This window comes from Eriocheir sinensis, chromosome 13 (genome assembly GCF_024679095.1).
Source record: "Eriocheir sinensis breed Jianghai 21 chromosome 13, ASM2467909v1, whole genome shotgun sequence".
Classification (NCBI taxonomy): Eukaryota; Metazoa; Arthropoda; class Malacostraca; order Decapoda; family Varunidae; genus Eriocheir; species Eriocheir sinensis.
In genome coordinates this window covers 10,547,391-10,566,877 of record NC_066521.1, presented here as the reverse complement: position 1 = coordinate 10,566,877, position 19,487 = coordinate 10,547,391, and the positions used below count along the sequence as shown (strand labels likewise).

The following is a 19,487-nucleotide window of genomic DNA, read 5'->3' as shown; positions in this document are numbered from 1 at the left end:
TCCAATTTAGTAAACCAAAATTTAATATTCAAAGTAAACTACACATTGCATGCACAAGTAGTCAGGCAAAGGTTCTCCATCCTCATGCATATAAGTGAAACTAAAAATAAATAAATAAATAATAATAATAATAATAATAATAATAAAGTACACCTTCAAACAAGAGTACTATACACTAAAATAAAAAATGGGTAAGCTATGAGGGTAAATAATACAACTGCACAAAATGTTACTTTTTATCAATGGTATAATCAAATAGAGGTGCAGAATACAAATTACTAACAAGAGTTAATCTACTATTAAATTATTATGATACATGTTACAATATAAGGATACAACCTTCTAAAGCCACAACTTACTGCCCTGAAGTAACACAGCCTTCCAATGGGTCTGAGACAACCCAAAGTTTGATAAAAAAATATTTATTGTATTTCTCAGGATATTAAGTTTTCATACCATAATTACATCAATTTAATGCCCATCATATTCATAAGACGATATTTCGACATATGAGAAATCATGAATGAAAGCATATTGTTTTTAAGTACACTGTAATTGGTTACAAAATGTATTAACAATGAAGTGAGATTCTTTTATATTATTGCTACTGTAAGATATACATAATATCTATCTATAGTTCTGATGCCCTGGTCCTTCTAGGAACTTCCCTTGAGTGGGTGGCCATGGCAGAAGTCTCAAGTATATCCTGTTAATACACTCCCTTTTTGCTACATTTACATCCCCCTTTCCACCTCTGTCTATGTATTTCTCCATCACATCAATCCACCTTACTTGTAGTTTCCCTACCAACCCCTGCCCAATTATTTGACTGTCATTTACCCTCTTCATAAGAATTACCATATTGCATTTTCATAACAGCCCAACCATCCCAGTGAATTTTGAGTTAACCCTTCAACCACTTCACATTCAACACTTCTTGATCTCAATCCATAACACTTCAGCTCACCTCTTCAAACCACATACCCTCCCCATGTAACTCATTTCCAATGCCCATATCCTTTCCTGAGACACTGCAATGGTCTAGATCAGTGGTTCCCAACCTTTTTTTCAGGCAACCCCAATCATGTGTCTCTAGACATGACTGTGATCCCACTAGTTTAGTTGTATATGTGTTAGTACAATTATTAACACCATGTTTGATATTTTGAGGTCTTGTCGACCCCAGGGTTGGGAAAGGGGGTTCTAGATTGACTGAACTAAACAATTCCTTAGCCTGCTTTTTGCATCCATGCTTACATTTCTACATCTAATGACTCTCTCGACTGACTCTGTGGCTGCTTTCCCTTCATTTATCCATCCATGTTCCCATACTTAGAGCTGTTTCCATGTTTTTAAATTCTTTCACTTTCATCATCTATCACAGAGCTTATCACACATCCAGGTATAGTGGAACAGGCTTGGCAGTCAAGTTGTGAGTGCCAATATGATGGATACATTCGAGAAAAGGTTAGATAAACTAATGGATTATGAGATTGGGTGGGGTTAGGTTCACAGGTGCTGCCTTGAATAGGTCTACCAGCCTCTTGCAGACTCTTGATGTTTGTTTGTCTCCTGCCAGCCAGCGGGTATTGGGTCACAGGGCCCATGAAGCTTGAGCTATTCTTTCAATTATCGTAAATTACCTGTGTTTCTATGGGTCTTGTAACAATTACACTTCAATATAATAAGTGACACTATTATTAATAATAATATAGCTAATCATTCTCGTTGTTTTATTTATTGGTAAACGACAAAAATATAAATGCTGTCCGACAGCCTCTCCTCATCCAAAATCGTTCTTGCATGAAAGCCCTGTGAAATCAAGCAAAAATGGACTTTTGAAAAAAAAATCTATTTACATTACAGTATTTGCTGAGTGGGCCTACTTGCCATGGGTGTATCAGTGCCGCCTTCGATGAAATTTATCAAAAACATTAGGGCATTGAGGCTGGTTAGGCAGTTTGTTTGTGTCTCAGTGAGGTCACCGTCTTCCGCTCCCAGCATATTATAACGTGGGCACGTCAAAGGTGATGGCGTTTAAAGCCAGAAGTTGTGGGTGGAGGGAAATACTATTGGACAGAAGCCAGTGTCACACATGGACAAAAGACAAAGGAGGGTCGCTTTCTGCCGAGATGCCTGGCACCCAAATGTTTTTGATAAATTTCACCAAAGGCGACACCGATGCACCCAAAGCAATGTAATGTAAATAATATTTTTCAAAAGCTCATATCTGCTTGATTTCACAGGTCTTTCATACAAGAACGATTTTGGATGAGGAGAGGCTGCCGGACAGCATTTATATTTTCTCTCGTTTACCAATAAATAAAACAACGAAAATGATCAGCTATATTCTTATCAACAATAGTGTCACTTATTATATTGAAGTGTAATTGTTGGAAGTCCCAGAGAAACACAGGTAATTTACGATAATTGAGAGAATAGCTCAAGCTTCGTGGGTCCTATGACCCTATCACTGGTGACACCTGCTAAGAATGAATATACAGGGGGGTCGTCTAATATGCGAGAATATGGGCGGTTCAAAGCCTCGCATATCGCAAATTCGCATATTAGGAACCTTAAAAAGCATGTAAATAATGGTATATGGGCGGTCAGCCACATTTACCAACGTAATAAACTGCTTTTTCGAGTTCTTTGGAGGCGCCATAATAACAACAACAGCAACAACAATAGCCCACAGGCTAGCTTGCACATAGCACAGACACAGCTTGTGAGAGCAATAGCTGCTTTAGACGTACTGATGAAGAGAACACGTGGAGCCGTCTCACAGAGTAGAGTTGCCAGATTGCGCCATTGTTTATTTCCCTTCCTTCGGGAAGTGAGTAACAGCAAGTTCATTATTTGGTAGGAAATGGATGTTAGCGAAGTCGGGAACATGAAATGAATGAAAAAAAAACTTTTCTCTGACTACCGAGTCAAGTCACCGCTCCCACGTGCTCCACCCCCCAAGGGGGGGAGGGAGGGAGGAAGGAGGTCGCATATGAGGTGGTTCACATATCCCAAGTTCGCATATCAGGCGACCCCCCTGTACCTCATTTCCATTAAACTCCTCTTCTACTTTTTGCAGCTCATTCACTCTTGGCCCACTTCTGCTTACAAAATGACCCTAAATATGCACACTACATCTACATACTACAAGTCTACATGTTAATATTGCTGACTACCATCTTACAAATACATAGTTCACAACCAATATGTGTATCACATTCTATATATCTTACCTCTATGAGAGAAGCTTCCATTTCTGCCTAGCCCACAGACAGAAAAAAAGATCCTGGACTCAGCTGCCAGCTTATTGCTGCAGCTTAGACTTGAAAGCTCTTGTGTTGACATTTTCATAAACTAGATCAGGTAAGACTATCACAGTTTTTCTTGCACGGTGAGTTTTGCATCAATTACAATAGGGTCTGCTGATGATAAAGCCATATATATCTTTGGTACTTTCAAATCTTTTTCAGGAATCTCAGTCCCTCAATTTCTCAAAGACATCCTCTGAAATAAAATAAAAAACTAAATTATTAATAGTTCATAAGGTTTGAATGCCAACATATATGAATCATTTCCATCAATATTCATATAAGGGAAAAAATTATGCTTTAACACTGAGAATATAGATCATGAGTATTCTTTATTCGTACATCAGTTCAGTTTTCCAGGGTACCTTCTTTCCTGATATAAATACCAACTGGAATGGTTTGTATAAAATAGTAAATATATAAAGCTATGTGAAGGAAGACATGAGAAGGATGAACATCAGAGAGGAGAGGGTATACGATCATCAAGGGCGGGAGAGACTCACAGCCCGTCCAACCCCATAAGGGAAAATAAGGATGTTAAACGAGAAGAAAAAGAAGAAGAATAAGTAAATATATTAAGCAGCAGTCACATGAGGCATCTAGAATTAAAGGGTCATCCATACCAAAAGTAATTTTCATGATAATTAGGTTTAATGTTTCCCAACTTTGTTTATATCGCTCTGTCTTGATCCCTCAGTACACCCTCCAGATGGTTGATTTTCCCTCTGCTACCTATACCATTCAGCAGAGGAGGGCTACACACGCATGACAGTACCCACAACTGAAAACTATAAAAATAGCATGGCTGCCCCTTTGTTTCTGGACACCTCATATCATGGTTCTCATCTTTTGACACCTAAGCTGTACAATCAGTGAAGTAAAATCCAATCCATGTGGCTCAACAGGTCACAGATGATTTCTTTTAAATGATTTCTGAATTTAATCCTGACTTCTGAGGTAAAGTAATATGCTTCATATAAGTAAAATTAATATCTTGTATCTTCTAATATTTTTCAGGTGTTTTTGGACGTGTTACAAAAAATAAAATCTTGATGAAATTGACTCGGCAGACTTACTTGCAGGAACAGTTGTGCCCTTCTATCCCAGGTTCTGTATTTGAGAGCGTTAGCTGCTTCATAATCTGCAAAAATACAAGTAACAATAAACCTTTCAAACTTGTTAATATTTGAAGGTATCATAATACAGTGTATTCCATTTTATATCCTGTTTTCCTGGACATTCTCATCTGTAGCATATTCAACAAAGTGAAAATATACACAACTATTCTCATTATTTCTTGGGCACCCACCAAAGCTTTGAAAGAGGGTTCTGATCACACAGAAAAGTACAATGATGATGAATGGTGATGATGATGATATGAAATGTAACATCTTTCAAAACTTACCAACTTTACTTTTTGGCATGTTCATTTTCAAGCATTTGTTCTTGATGTCACTGGCTTTTGGTGTGTCCACAGAAGGAATATTTTCCAGGGGCAACAGAGCCTCTCCGATGACCTCACTCTGCAGCAGGTAGTGGGACCTGAGCAAGAACTGGAGGAAGCCGGCCCTTACTCCAGGATCAGTTGGATTTATGGTGCTGAAAGTAAAATTGTTCTTCATCAATTCAAAGAGTAAATTAATCCTTGTTGCACAACTGTGACAACAAAAAATGTTTATCAGGGCACTGCCTTCTTCCAATTAGCTAGACATTTTGTTTGTTTGTGTGTAACTTTTCTATGTGTAGCTCCATGGCAGCAGCAGGCTCCTGAGGGGCACTGGCAGCGGCTGGCCACGGCCTGACACTGGTTTGGACAGAATGTATTTCCATATAATGATGGTAATTATCTAGCTCAGATTTCCTTTACATCCTTCTTTAACCCCTATATTTGGGACACTTCTGTACTTTAATCTGAATGAATGACAAATGGCTCCACTGAGAAAAGCTAACTTACACTTCAAATATTTCCTCAAATTGCGGAGTTGCAGTCTTTCGCTGGACCTTTGTCTTGGCGTTCAGGACCCCACGGAACAAATCATTCGGCACCAACGTGACTGCCACCTGAGTGTTAGGCGGCTTCCTTGAGGAGCTGATGTTATTCTTCACCATGATGATTTCTATGACCAGCTTCCCACTTTTCATGAAAAATGGCTGGGGAGAAAATTATGCCATTGTCAAAATTGCCTCTGGAAGACAAGTGCGAGAATGCCTAAATAAAACAGGTTTATCATGATTCCTTCTACCCCACTTCTAATGATGAAAGGCCTAAAGGAGAAAAGTTTCCCAATATCAAGACAGAAAGAGCAATATCTCAAAACTAATCTAGGGAGTAGGCAACTAGACACCTGCTACAACAGACATGAGCCATTGGTGGGGAGTGAGGGGTGCTGCAAGGCTACTAAAGACCCTCCAGTATCCTCACAGTCCATGTCTCCTTTAACACCAAAGAAGTTCAGCATGCTCTCTAAAGAAAGCTACATGCACATGACATTAAAAACATACATCTCAGAGGTGATTGTCTCTGGAATGGAGGCATACATTCCACGTTCTTTCTCTACTTTTTTTTTTTTTTTTTTTTTTTACAACAAAGGAGGCAGCTCAAGGGCACACAAAAAAAGAAAACAATATTAAAAAAAAGCCCGCTACACGCTGCTCCTAAAAAGAAACAAGAGGTGGGCAAAAGCAAGATCAAATACGGGGGGAGAGATGTCCTGATACCCTCCTCTTGAAAGAGTTCAAGTTGTAGGCAGGAGGAAATACAGATGAAGGAAGATTGTTCCAGAGTTTACCAGCGTGACGGATGAAAGAGTGAAGATGCTGGTTAACTCTTGCATAAGGGGTTTGGACAGTATAGGGATGAGCATGCTAAAAAGCCTTGGTTTAATCATACTTGTTCTCGTGCTATTAAAGATAGAGAGGCAGCTCACAAAAGGTTCCAGAGCCTTCGAACTCCCGCTAACTATGACCTTTACATTTCAGCCCGGAATCGTGCCAAATCTATTCTCCGACTTACCAAAACTTCTTTTATCAATAGAAAATGTCATGACTTCTGGCATCTAGCCAAAAATACCTCCTCCAATTTCACTTCTTCCTCTTTCCCTCTTCTCCTTAACCCTGACGGCAGCACTGCCGTCTCATCTGTCTCTAAGGCTGAACTCTTCGCTCAAACTTTCTGTAAGAACTCCAACTTGGACGATTCTGGGCATATTCCTCCAACTCATCCCCCCTCTGACTCCTTTATGCCTGTTATTAAGATTCTTCCAAATGATGTTTTCTATGCCCTCTCTGGCCTCAACTCTCAGAAGGCTTATGGACCTGATGGAGTGCCTCCTATTGTCCTAAAAAACTGTGCTTCCGTGCTGACACCCTGCCCGGTCAAACTCTTTCATCTCTGCCTATCAACATCTACGTTTCCTTCCTGCTGGAAGTATGCCTTTGTACAGCCTGTGCCTAAGAAGAGTGACCATTCCAATCCCTCAAACTACCGCCCTATAGCTTTACTTTCCTGTCTATCTAAAGCTTTTGAATCAATCCTTAACCAGAAGATTCAAAAGCACCTTTCCACTTCTAACCTTCTATCTGATCGCCAGTATGGGTTCCGCAAGGGGCGTTCTACTGGCGATCTTCTTGCTCTCTTAACTGACTCTTGGTCATCCTCTCTTAGCCGTTTCGGTGAAACTTTCTCTGTTGCGCTAGACATATCGAAAGCCTTCGATAGAGTCTGGCACAAGTCTTTGCTTTCTAAACTGCCCTCTTTCGGATTCTATCCCTCTCTCTGTTCCTTTATCTCCAGTTTCCTTTCCGGCCGTTCTATCTCTGTGGTGGTAGACGGTCACTGTTCTTCCCCTAAACCTATCAACAGTGGTGTTCCACAGGGCTCTGTCCTATCACCCACTCTCTTCCTGTTATTCATCAATGATCTTTTTTCCATAACAAACTGTCCTGTCCACTCATACGCCGACGACTCCACCCTGCATTATTCAACTTCTTTCAATAGAAGACCCTCTCAACAGGAAGTGCACGACTCCAGACTGGAGGCTGCAGAACACTTAACCTCAGACCTTGCTATCATTTCCGATTGGGGCAGAAGGAACCTTGTGTCCTTCAATGCCTCAAAAACTCAATTTCTCCACCTATCAACTCGACACAATCTTCCAAACACCTATCCCCTATTCTTCGACAACACTCAGCTATCACCATCTTCAACACTAAACATCCTCGGTCTATCCTTTACTCAAAATCTCATCTGGAAACTTCACATCTCCTCTCTCGCTAAATCAGCTTCCTCGAGGTTGGGCGTTCTGTATCGTCTCTGCCAGTTCTTCTCCCCCACGCAGTTGCTATCCATATACAGGGGCCTTGTCCACCCTCGTATGGAGTATGCATCTCACGTGTTGGGGGGCGCCACTCACACAGCTCTTCTGGACAGAGTGGAGTCTATGGCTCTTCGTCTCATCAGCTCTCCTCCTCCTACTGATAGTCTCCTTCCTCTTAAATTCCGTCACAATGTTGCCTCTCTTTCTATCTTCTATCGATATTTCCATGCTGACTGCTCTTCTGAACTTGCTAACTGCATGCCTCCCCCCCTCCTGCGGCCCCGCTGCACACGACTTTCTACTCATGCTCATCCCTATACTGTCCAAACCCCTTATGCAAGAGTTAACCAGCATCTTCACTCTTTCATCCCTCACGCTGGTAAACTCTGGAACAACCTTCCTTCATCTGTATTTCCTTCTGCCTACGACTTGAACTCTTTCAAGAGGAGGGTATCAGGACACCTCTCCTCCCGAAATTGACCTCTCTTTCGGCCACCTCTTCTGATTCTTTTTTAGGAGCAGCGAGTAGCGGGCATTTTTTTTATTATTGTTTCCGTTTTCTTGTGCCCTTGAGCTGCCTCCTTTGTTGTAAAAAAAATAAAAAATAAAATAAATAAATAAAAAAAAAATACAAAAAAAATACACATACACAAAGGGAAGGAAAGCAACTAAGAGACATGAAAAGAAGTGGAGATTGACAATATTTAAGATATCAAGAAATATGGCTTTCCCAATAGGTGCACTGATCACTAGAACAGCTGGGATAAAGAGGTGTTTCAAACCCAAAAATTGAAAAAGCTTAAAGTTAAGTTTGACCAATTCAGATTCAAGAGACAAGACCCCATGAGCATAGTTCATGTGAAAAAAAAAAAAAAAAAAAAAAAAGTAAATACGCACACAACCATGCCCTCGGAGCACAGGTGGGGGTTTCCATGTAGGCACCAAGTGATTCATTCTGTTTTTATAATTTGTTCACCATCATTCGGTCAGTTTTTATTGGACTTTTACCAGTTTGAGATATTCAGCCGTGGATGTTCTCCTGCATAATTGGTGACTGTATGCCAATCATTATTTAGATATTTTGGCAATGGTAAGACAGACAAACAAACTGACAAACAGATGGACAGTGACAAGATATGGGGGGAAATAAAAACAAAAATCCCAACATACATGCAGCACATTAGTAAAAAATAAACAACTTGCACTGAGACAAACAAATGCTCCCATGCAAGTGTTTCAGGAAATAAAGGTAGCACCATGATTCTCCTTGGTCGTATTTCCCAGTGATGTAGCCGTGCACTGAGCCCCATGAGCACTCACCCTCACCGACAGCTCAGCGACACAGGAGTGGGCCCTCTGCAGTTCATCGTGGCGTTCTTTGTAGTACTTGGTAATGAGGGACTCTGTTGGTAGCTTCAAGTTGTTCAGAGTCTTTTCAAGTGCCTGGTATGCTGTGGGCCATAGTAAAACCTTACTAAAGGTATAAGGAGAAGTACCCTCCTCCTAACTCTGTCATATGCATCAGAGATATGGATGTGGAATGTAGAATGGCAATTATGCTGTCACAAAGAGCTCTATAAAAGGTGCATGTGTTGTATCACAGTAAGATGGAGAAGGTAATGAAGGTGTTTATAAGAATTTGGTATGGAAGTAACAGCAAAGGAAGTAAGTGTAGAGTTCTTGAATGGGTGAAATGTGGTACTTGGAGGTTTGGACACACGATAGGAATGCAAGAGGATGGCTTTGTGGAGTGAGTGTATGAGGGCAGGATTGAGGGAGGGTAGTTAACAGGGAAAGACCACTTCTTAATGATATAAGGTCCATCTTGACTCAGAGTACAAAATTTAATAAAAAAAAAGTTACAACTGAAACAATAAAATGCTGTTACTAAAGAGACAAACAAATTAAGAGCTCCTTAGTTTAAAACATGGAAGTATCATTGATAGTTTGAATAACTGACAAATTTATGAAAAGAGTTCACAGCCCGTACAGATACTAGCAACCAACCGTCTGTATATTGCTGCTGGGGGTCCAGTCCAGTGCAATCTGCAGGCATGAAGAAGTGCCAGCAGGCCTGCAGCACCCTGAACACACCCTTGAAGTACTCAGCATTGTGATTCTGAGGACACAAAAATTATAGATAAAATTCAACATGCATATAAAGGTAGAGGTAAAGTTGGAAGCATACGCTATTAGCTGCACGTGGATGGGTTCACATTTCCACTGCATTGGCCTTTGAGCCTGTGGTGGGTGAGAACCCATTGCTCCAAGATGCAGGACCAGTGTGATATTTGGGCTATCACAGTTTACCTTCCCCAGGTTTCCCCACGTACCCATTTATCGACCATCCTGAGGAAGGATGAGCAGCTGGGTGGGCTGTGTGCCAACTGCCTGGGCTGGGATTCAAACCTATGCCCAAAGATTTGTAGTTGGGCATGCTTACCAATGAACTATGGAGACACTAAACATGCATATAACTGTATCTTATTTATTTTAACAGCACTATCTTCCTTTATATTAACCAAAGTAACCATGTAAACAAATTAAAATAATATCCACATAAGGTTTTCTCCTACAAACTTAAAACTCTTAGGGGATAAAAGTGATTACTCACAACACAATTGATCTCTACAATTCTGCTGAAAATAGCAATGAGAGCATTCCAAATCTTCAGAATGAATGCTCCAAAGTTTGCATCATCCAACTTTTGTCTCAGAACAAACAACTCTTTTTCCAGAACTTCATGCAGGAGGTGGTATTCATCTCCAGAGTCACAGGAAGCCTTAACAGATCCATACAAACTGGGCCTCAGCTGAAACACAACAAACATAACACTACAAAGATTCGACATGATCAAAACTTTAAAGTAGATTTAGGAATTTAATTTTTTCAACATATGAAAAGACACTAATACAATGGAAGACATGATAAAACAATATGTTAATTACTGAGTATGCAAACTTTTAGTTTGATGTATGAACACACAGAACATTAAGAGAAATTTTATTATAAAATGAAAAGTAAAGCCTGAAAATACAACTCACTTTTGCAATGACACCATCCATATAATGCAACACTGACCCTTCCATCTCTGAGGAAGTTTTGGTGACCACAGGTTCGCTTCCTTCATCAGTGTTGCTCAACTCAAAGAATTCTGGAACAGCTTCAATTTCTTTTCTCAAATACTGAATGTTGTTCAATCCAATGCAACTCTGAAATGAAGCAAAATATTAAAATCCAAATATTCTTTTGTATTTGGATTTTTCAACCAAAGAAGCAACCTACATGTTACTATTGCTATACCTGCTCTGAAAGAAAAGTCAAATCTCTCGCTGCTTCTCCCTCCAGATTTGATGCCAGCTTTTCGATCACCAACCTTGCAAAGTAAGGACCCAGTCCACACAGGTTGTGCAGCAGTGGTTTCACTACTTTATCCACCTCCACATCTTCAGGCCATGACAACTTCTGCCATGAGGTTTTTAGCTGATAAAAAAGTCAGTGTCATTATAAAAGACGTCAATATATTACCGAATACTAAATATAAATTCAAGCTCCATTGCCATTACACTGCAAAAAGTTACCCAGTTCTTCAAAGATATATCACACTAACTTTGTGTGCATTACTCATACTTACAATCTTAAAGTTTGATTTTGCTTCCACTGCAGAAGTGCTAACTCCTAAGGAATTAGTTTTCATGTCATCTCTTTCAATATCTTCTGCCATGACAGCCTTGGTGCGGACAAAGATCCGTTCCATCCACCTCTCAATGCCTCCAAGGAACCAATGGTGATAGCTTTGGAGACCAGACTTTTTCTGCACCTCCTCTGGAAGATTTCTTCCTATCCTGAAATGAAAATTTATAAGCCAAATATAACTTGTACATCATCTGAAGTGTCAGCATTTAGAACTTGAATTTAAGACTCATATTTCTAAAGCACAGCCTATGTTGCTGTCTAAAGCTGAAGCTAAAGAGCAGTAACTGGGTGACACCAAGTTTAGACTTACCAGCTTTAATTACGTGTAATGGCAATTGAGAAATAATGTTCAAGTAACATTCTACTTATCACATGAAAGAAATTCCTTGAAAACATCATATAAAAGATAGCATACAAAATTACTTAGAAAATATCTAAACGTAAGGAAGTTTAGATGTGGCTACATGACTACTATAGGTGACTAAACTTTATTGGCTAATATGCTGCTGACTCAATATAATTCTAATCATATGCAAACAATATGATATGTAAAAGAGAGAAAGAAAAGGAGATGGTAAATAAGAATAAAAGAAATGAAAATAACTAATTTTGGGCTGTCACTCAACTCATTTTCAATGATTTCACACTTCTTGTAGAGCTGCCACACAGGGGTCCCAGACTCTAGGGAATACCTGTCTGGCTCGCGGCATCTAAGGTCATCACTAAACTTCTTTTTAGTGGAAGATCTGTAGATATGGTTGAGGAGGGGCCGTACACGAGCGCTGAGCTCCGTTGTTAAGAGTATGTAAGTCAGTTTCAGGAAGGATATATTGGCCTCTCTGATGGCAAAAGATAACACATTAGTACTGTAAATGAAAGGAAGTGCAGGATTCTTGATATTAATTCAAAAGAACATATTTATTGCATCCCTAAGGAAAAGAAAAGGACATCTGGTGAAACAACAAAACTACTGCTATCCCTCCATACACTGCTTACAGGAAACAGTTGAATACACTGATGATGATCTTTTCTATTATAACTTCAAATATTATGTAAATACTATCTATGTACCTACTTCAATAAAAAATAATGATAAAAATGTAATATTCTCATTCATATAAGATAAAAGAACAATAACATACCTCGAATACATGCTCCAATTTTCATGACAATGTTCTTGTACAATGAAGCAAAGAAAATGGTTTACCTGTAAAACACACCATGGTAGAAGTTGCACACATCAGCCAGGAAAGCATAGACTTCCCCGGCCACGCTCACAGCAAACACAAGCTGCTGGTCTCCATTTGCATTATGAGAGTTGCGTCCTTTGGTCTTGAGGCACGATTCCCACCTGCAGATTTATGGGATTTCCAGGTCACTTCAACTGAGAATTCCAGAGGTCACAGTAACTTGAGCAAGGCTGATAGCATAATAAACATGTTGTCATACTAAGCATATTTCACAATATATAAAGGAACAAAGGAGAAGTTAAAAATCTTAGCAAAAACAGATTTAGTGGGTGAAGATAATTTAGTAAAAGGTGCTTACCAAACTTTTGAAAATTCCATTAGAGAATCATAGATCAGCTGACTTACTGGAGATTCATTTGGGAACACATTAAGCTGTCTGGTGATCTCATCATTTTCAACTGCATTGAAATTCCTGAAACATGCCATATGGTGAAAGGTGACGGGTATCACACTACAAACACTGTGCCATTTCTCAAAGTATCATAATGTTCCCAGTTTGATTTTAAAGGTGATATTCTTTGCAAAAAAGATGCAATATGATGATTAAATTAGTTTACTAATTTTGATGTTGGTGGACTGGTTTTTACACAATGAAAGCATGGACTACTTTGTTGTAAGTCAGCTCAACACAGCAGGTCATGTGTACGGAAGAATCAAAACAGACATGATCCAATCGCTGAGGTGTCACATTTGTGAAGATCATCAGGACTTCAGATGAGGCATTATTGTGATATATTTAATTAGGAATTAATAAAGTAGTATATTGCTATTTTCCAATATATGTAGGCTACACCAGTTCCTGCCTTGTTGAATTAAGACATAATATATGCAACATTGAAAATTTATCACATTTCAGTTTTCAAGTTGTAAGCACCTACCTGACAATGCCCTCGAGTTGTGCATACGACACAGCCTTGGAGGAAGCTGGGAAAAATGTTGTGAGATTTTTTAGTGCATCAATTTCAGCCTGTATCCACAGTTTTAACGAGCTCTTGATCTCCTGGAATCAACGTTCACACAGAGTAACTGTTATATTTCCATACATATTATATACCTATCTAGCTGTCCACATATATATAAATATATATATATATATATATATATATATATATATATATATATATATATATATATCTATATATATATATATATATATATATATATAGATATATATATATATATATATATATATATATATATATATATATATATATATATATATATATATATATATCGGAATATATATATATATATATTTATTTTTTTTTTTTTTTACGTTGTTGCCTATTGCGCCGGTAGGCATCTTCCCGGTGGTGCCTGATGGTCGGCCCAAGGCTTCTTCCAGGTGGGGCCTGATGGTCGGCCCAAGGCTTCTTCCAGGTGGGGCCTGATGGTCGGCTCTGGGTCGGCCCAGCCCGTTCTGGCGCAGGCGAGTGTTTTATAGTGGCGCCAGGGTAGCCTACTAATTTCAAGATGCTGACTGCTTATTTCTGGACAAAATATGATGCTGTTTATTATGGATAGTATTTTTCTCCGGAAATCACTGTTGTGCACCCGCCGCCGCCCGCTGCCGCAGCCGCATAATAGCTCACTGAAGTTCAACTTGCTTACTGTTTCTGTATTTCACTCACCACTCACAAATATCCCAAGTGGACAAACTAGAATGAAACCAGACAAATTAATGTTTTTCCTGCTGTGTATTCCCCAAGTGTGCATGCGTATTGAACAGCAGAGCGACTTATTTTTGCGAAGAGGTATTTCTCGCAACACTGGCTGGACCCTTGGAGGAGGAATACAAGGAGGGGGCATGACGTCACAGAAATGAAGCCAGCTTGGCTCCGCCCCCTCCCCGCCGCGGCCCATGTTTCGATTGACGTCACACCAATCCATGCCGTCATGGCCACGGTGCATTCTGGGTTCGCGGAATAAGCCCGATTGTTATTGGGAGACCGTGTGGGGAGATATCATGGGCACTGGAGTGATAGGGACGCGAGTTTCTAGCCTCATTTTGTGGTGTTAACGGCACGTACTTGTGACCCATCTGAGAATAGAAATGCCATATCTTTGCTGTTATTGGGTGTGGAAATAAGGCAGATAAACACTCAAGTTTATCGTTTAACCACGTGCCTAAAATACCAACGTGGCAAGGTGAACGGAGTAGAGACAGTATTTCCTCAGGATGCCGTATTTTAAGACAACTAAGTCTGACTTAAGTGACCATCCTCTCATAATAAGTCCTGTCCAGCACAAAGAGCGAAAAATAATATTTGGAGTACTCTATTTCCTACGATCCCCCAACGAGGCACGGTCTCTCACTCACTCACTGGTCCCCCAGCAAGGATAGACTGCCACACGTGGCGGCCATGTTTACTTCGTGATGTCATGAAAACGTCACAAGGTCACGTGAGTGAAAATACTCTATTCCACCCAAAACATTGCCCTATTGGCTGAACGCGCGACACCCACACACCTCAACATTTTGTCCCCATGCTGGCTTGCTCTGCCTTTGGTCGCACCCACAGAGGCAAGGATGACAGCATAACATTTCTTCGGTAAGATACAATGATTTCTGTGGCAAAACATTACGTAAGAGGCGAGAAAACTGGGATGGAAATAAAGCGACACAAAAGAATGCAAATGATTGCCTAGTATTAATTTCAAGGAAATCATCTGTAATTCCTTTTCCATGGCTTTTACACACAAACAGATCAAATTGCTGGAATCTAGAGGTCTTTGAGTGCTATCAGGAATGCTATGAGTACAAAGTTATTTTCCAAAACATGTGAAATAAGTGCAATTGGTAGGACCAAGTCGCGCCTTCAACCATGGCACATACTCTCTCTCTCTCTCTCTCTCTCTCTCTCTCTCTCTCTCTCTCTCTCTCTCTCTCTCTCTCTCTCTCTCTCTCTCTCACATTCATTCTTTCTTTCACATTCTCTCATTCTCATTCTTTCATTCTCATTCTCATTCTCTCTGTCTCATTCTCATTCTCATTACCTCTCTTATTCTTATTCACTCATTCTCATTATCATTCTCCCTTATTCTCATTCTCTCGATCTCTCATTCGCTCTCATTCTTATTCCCTCTCTCTCATTCTGTCATTCTCATTCTCTCTCATTCTTATTCTCTATTTCTTATTATCTCTCTCTCATTCTCATTATCATTCTCATTCTCTCTCATTCTCATTATCATTACCCTTCATCTTCATTCTCTCATTCTCATTCTTTCTCTCTCCCTCATTCTCATTCTCATTTTCTCTCATTCTTTATCTCTCATTATCATTCTCTCATTCTCATTATCATTCTCTCTGACTCATTCTTATTCTAATTATCTCTCATTCTCAGTCTTATTCTTATTATCATTTTCCCTCATTTCTCTCTCTCTCTCTCTCTCTCTCTCTCTCTCTCTCTCTCTCTCTCTCTCTCTCTCTCTCTTTGTGCCAGGTCCTTCAAGTTGGAACAAAAAATAAGAAGTTCGATTACGAAATACGCGGCGTTAAACTCACAAGTGTTCAATGCGTTAAGGACCTGGGGATTAAAATTGCGTCAAACCTCAAATTCTCACATCAATGCATCGATGCAGCAAATAAAGCGAACAGAATGTTGGGCTTCATTAAAAGAAACTTTTTATTCAAAAATAAAGATGTAATACTTCCGCTCTACAATAGTTTAGTCGGACCCCACTTGGAATATGCGGTACAGTTTTGGTCTCCCCACCATGCAAAGGACATTGCTAAACTAGAAGGTGTTCAGCGTCGAGCAACAAAAATGATCCCTTCCTTGTGCAACAAATCCTACGAAGAAAGGCTTTCCACCCTTAACATGTTCTCTCTTGAAACGTCACCTCCGAGGAAAACTGATCGAATGTTTTAAAATACTTAATGGTTTCACGAATGTAGACAGAATAAAATTGTTTATGATCGATGACACTTTGCGAACGAGGAACAATGGCACAAAACTCAAATGTAAACAAGTAAATTCAGACTGCACCAAATTTTTCTTCACCAACATTGTAGTGCGAGAATGGAATAAGCTCCCACCATCAGTGGTCCAGTGTAACACGACTGACTCCTTTAAAAACAAGCTCGACCGTCACTTCCTTGAACTTAATATTAACTAGAGTAGAAAAGCAACGTTTTGGAGCCATCTGATTAATGTAAAATCACTTAGGTTTAAGGACAGACCACCTAGTCTGGACCATGGGGTCTGTGTGGTCTGATTTTCTATGTAAATCTATGTAAATCTCTCTCTCTCTCTCTCTCTCTCTCTCTCTCTCTCTCTCTCTCTCTCTCTCTCTTACAGGAGTTATCTTCTGTTATTTATTCCACTCTTGTAAGTCTCTTTTTTTTTTATCTCTGGTGATCAAGCCATTTTCGCCACTCCACAATCATTTCTTTCCCTAATAACATATAACCAACCCTTCTCAGTAATTGGTGCCTTAATTGCTGCCCCAATACTTCCTGCTGTTTACTCGTAGTGAGTTTTGATCAAATCTGAGACGCTCTACATAGAAGGCTGTACATGCTTCTACATTATAAGACCATGGTCATTATATATATAATGAACATTATACAGAGGAAGTATGGGGGATCAAGGCGGGTGTGGAACATTTCTTCTTAGCTTCTACGGAATAAAGACAAGGAAATGCTGGTGTTTTTCTATTAAAACCTCACATACATCCTTAGTGCATTTACTGCAGCAGTTGAATAACTAAATTATATGATATGTGGAAGAAATAAGGCAGACAAGCTCATTTACGCCGATGGTCTGGGAGTGAGAAATGCAGTGTTTAGGGTGGAATTGCTAGCTCCGCCCACCAGCTAAGCTCCGGCCCCCCTACCCTCTTGCTTCACCTCACAGTGAAGAGCGACCCGCTGAGGGCCACTCCATGTATTATTCCTCCAAAGCTGGACAGCCAGCGCCCCCATGTCCCGTCCTGCGCTGCGTTACGTATTTCCGCCGCCCCACACTGCGTGCCACGTAAATTTAAACTAACCAAACCTAACTTTACGTGCGCCATTTGTTCCGTATTTGGCTGCCTGAATGGTTAAGGAGATAAAATTCAATATTTTAAAACTGTAGTGATCGAGCGCATTTTTCGGTGAACCACAAAACCAGTCCATAAAATTATGTTTGTCAAGGGTCGTCTTGAAATACGTGTAAAATACGCATCGTAACGTCCCTCCCCCTCTTCCTCCTGCCTTCACCAGCAGCTGGCATTGGCTGGCAGTCATGGCAGGCTTGAGAAATTTTAGAGTTACCACCCGTTCCTTAGAATATGGATTCGTTCTGTATTGGAGAATGGGATGTTGCATTCCAAATTTTTTTTTGCTCAAGGTGGCAACCCTAACTGAGACTGTTCCCATTGTTTTCCACTTTGAGCACTCTCATCTTGCAGCGAAGAAAAGGAACCCACGTTCAGGCTTTCGACTTGTACCTATATAAAGAGACATGCCAGTCCTCATCGAAAGACCGACTTAGTCGGCTAGGGTGACGTCAACCGATCGGTCTATCGGCGTCCTCCCCTCCGTCACCCCGCGGCAAGGGTCTGTGGTCCCTCCTTGGAGGGACGTATGCGCTTGACCCTGATAGCCTACATAAATCATGGCCCGTGTCCCCACCCGTGAGGTGGCGGAAAAAAAAAAAAAAAAGTCATATCAGTATTAAAAAAACCTCCGGATTTCGGAATTTCGGATAAAGAATTCTCAACCTGTGTGTGTGTGTGTGTGTGTGTGTGTGTGTGTGTGTGTGTGTGTGTGTGTGTGTGTGTGTGAAATAAATATATATATAAATATATATATATAAATTTATAGACAAATATATATATAGATATATATATATATATACAGAGAGAGAGAGAGAGAGAGAGAGAGAGAGAGAGAGAGAGAGAGAGAGAGAGAGAGAGAGAGAGAGAGAGAGAGAGAGATCAGCATCATGAATTTTAAAAGTGAATTCAAAATAAAGTTCAAAAGAGTCCAAAAAAGTCAAATTCAATCAACCACTAATGCAGAAAGTTTGTAACTCTTTGATTAAAAGACATGAATGATGTGTATGTATAAATTATAAAATAGACAATTTAAACATCTGGTATAGATATGAAACATAATTAACCTGGTAGGAGCGTGGATCATGTTTCTTGATGGTCCCTCAAAGAGAGAAAAATGAGAAAAAAATCACTCACATAAATCACTCCATAATATATATCAAAGCATTTGTGATCAGTTTATGTATCATCTATTTTGGGGGATTTAAATCATGGCACAAATTTGGCCTGTTGCTGCTACACGGTAAAGCCACAAATTTGGCCCGTCGCTGCTACCGGGTTAAGGAATTATCCATACATTAAATGAAATTCATTCAATTTACCTCTCTTTCAATGCACGAGTACCTTCCTTCCCTGAGGTAGCCTTGTAGAGCTATGAGGCGGGTGCCCAGAAAGGCCCTTTCAATCACACATACCCTGGAGCACACTTTCCACCAGGAGAAGGCAGTGACTGGAGGAGTGAGGTTGAGGGTGGTGGCATAGTGCTCCAGGAGACAGAGCTTTGTGTTGCTCAGTGTGCCATTCCATGGAGGTGAAAACCTCAAGAGTCCCTGAAACATGGATAGACATTCATCATTACAAGAACATTTGATGATGGAAAAAGTGCTGTAATAGTGCTGTAATCTGAAATCTCAAAACTCCATAAAAAGTTCTATTTTGTCCTTTTATGTGTAAATGTAATGATAGTACTGCCACAACTGGACAAAAATACATACATATTCATCATTCATTCATTTCATCGACGCCTGCTCCTAGGAGCTCCCACCAGGGGATGGCCATGGCAGAAGAGCTTCCAACTTTCTCTACATACTATAGATACTATACATACATACTATACATACTATAGATCACTTTTACATTATACTGTG

The 19,487-nt window shown here is 40.0% G+C and overlaps 1 protein-coding gene across 8 annotated transcripts in view; it reads right to left on the bottom strand.

The window, feature by feature from the left end:
* Positions 1–222: 222 nt before the first annotated feature.
* Positions 223–19,487, bottom strand: part of LOC126997959 (protein unc-13 homolog 4B-like) — a 42,347-nt gene continuing 23,082 nt past the window's right edge. For 3 of the 8 annotated variants that reach the window (XM_050859219.1, XM_050859223.1, XM_050859225.1), the window contains 15 exons: positions 18,942–19,169; positions 13,455–13,576; positions 12,875–12,988; positions 12,534–12,677; positions 11,953–12,165; positions 11,265–11,475; positions 10,934–11,113; positions 10,675–10,842; positions 10,245–10,442; positions 9,638–9,749; positions 8,951–9,081; positions 5,269–5,465; positions 4,720–4,913; positions 4,391–4,455; positions 223–3,510 (listed from right to left, as the gene is read on the bottom strand). In XM_050859219.1, coding sequence (XP_050715176.1) covers positions 3,490–3,510; positions 4,391–4,455; positions 4,720–4,913; positions 5,269–5,465; positions 8,951–9,081; positions 9,638–9,749; positions 10,245–10,442; positions 10,675–10,842; positions 10,934–11,113; positions 11,265–11,475; positions 11,953–12,165; positions 12,534–12,677; positions 12,875–12,988; positions 13,455–13,576; positions 18,942–19,169 — 2,298 coding nt within the window. In that variant the 3' untranslated portion in view covers positions 223–3,489. Of the gene's footprint in view, positions 3,511–4,390; positions 4,456–4,719; positions 4,914–5,268; positions 5,466–8,950; positions 9,082–9,637; positions 9,750–10,244; positions 10,443–10,674; positions 10,843–10,933; positions 11,114–11,264; positions 11,476–11,952; positions 12,166–12,533; positions 12,678–12,874; positions 12,989–13,454; positions 13,577–18,941; positions 19,170–19,487 lie in introns of those variants that run through there. The other 5 variants (XM_050859220.1, XM_050859221.1, XM_050859222.1 and 2 more) reach the window with 5 other exon arrangements.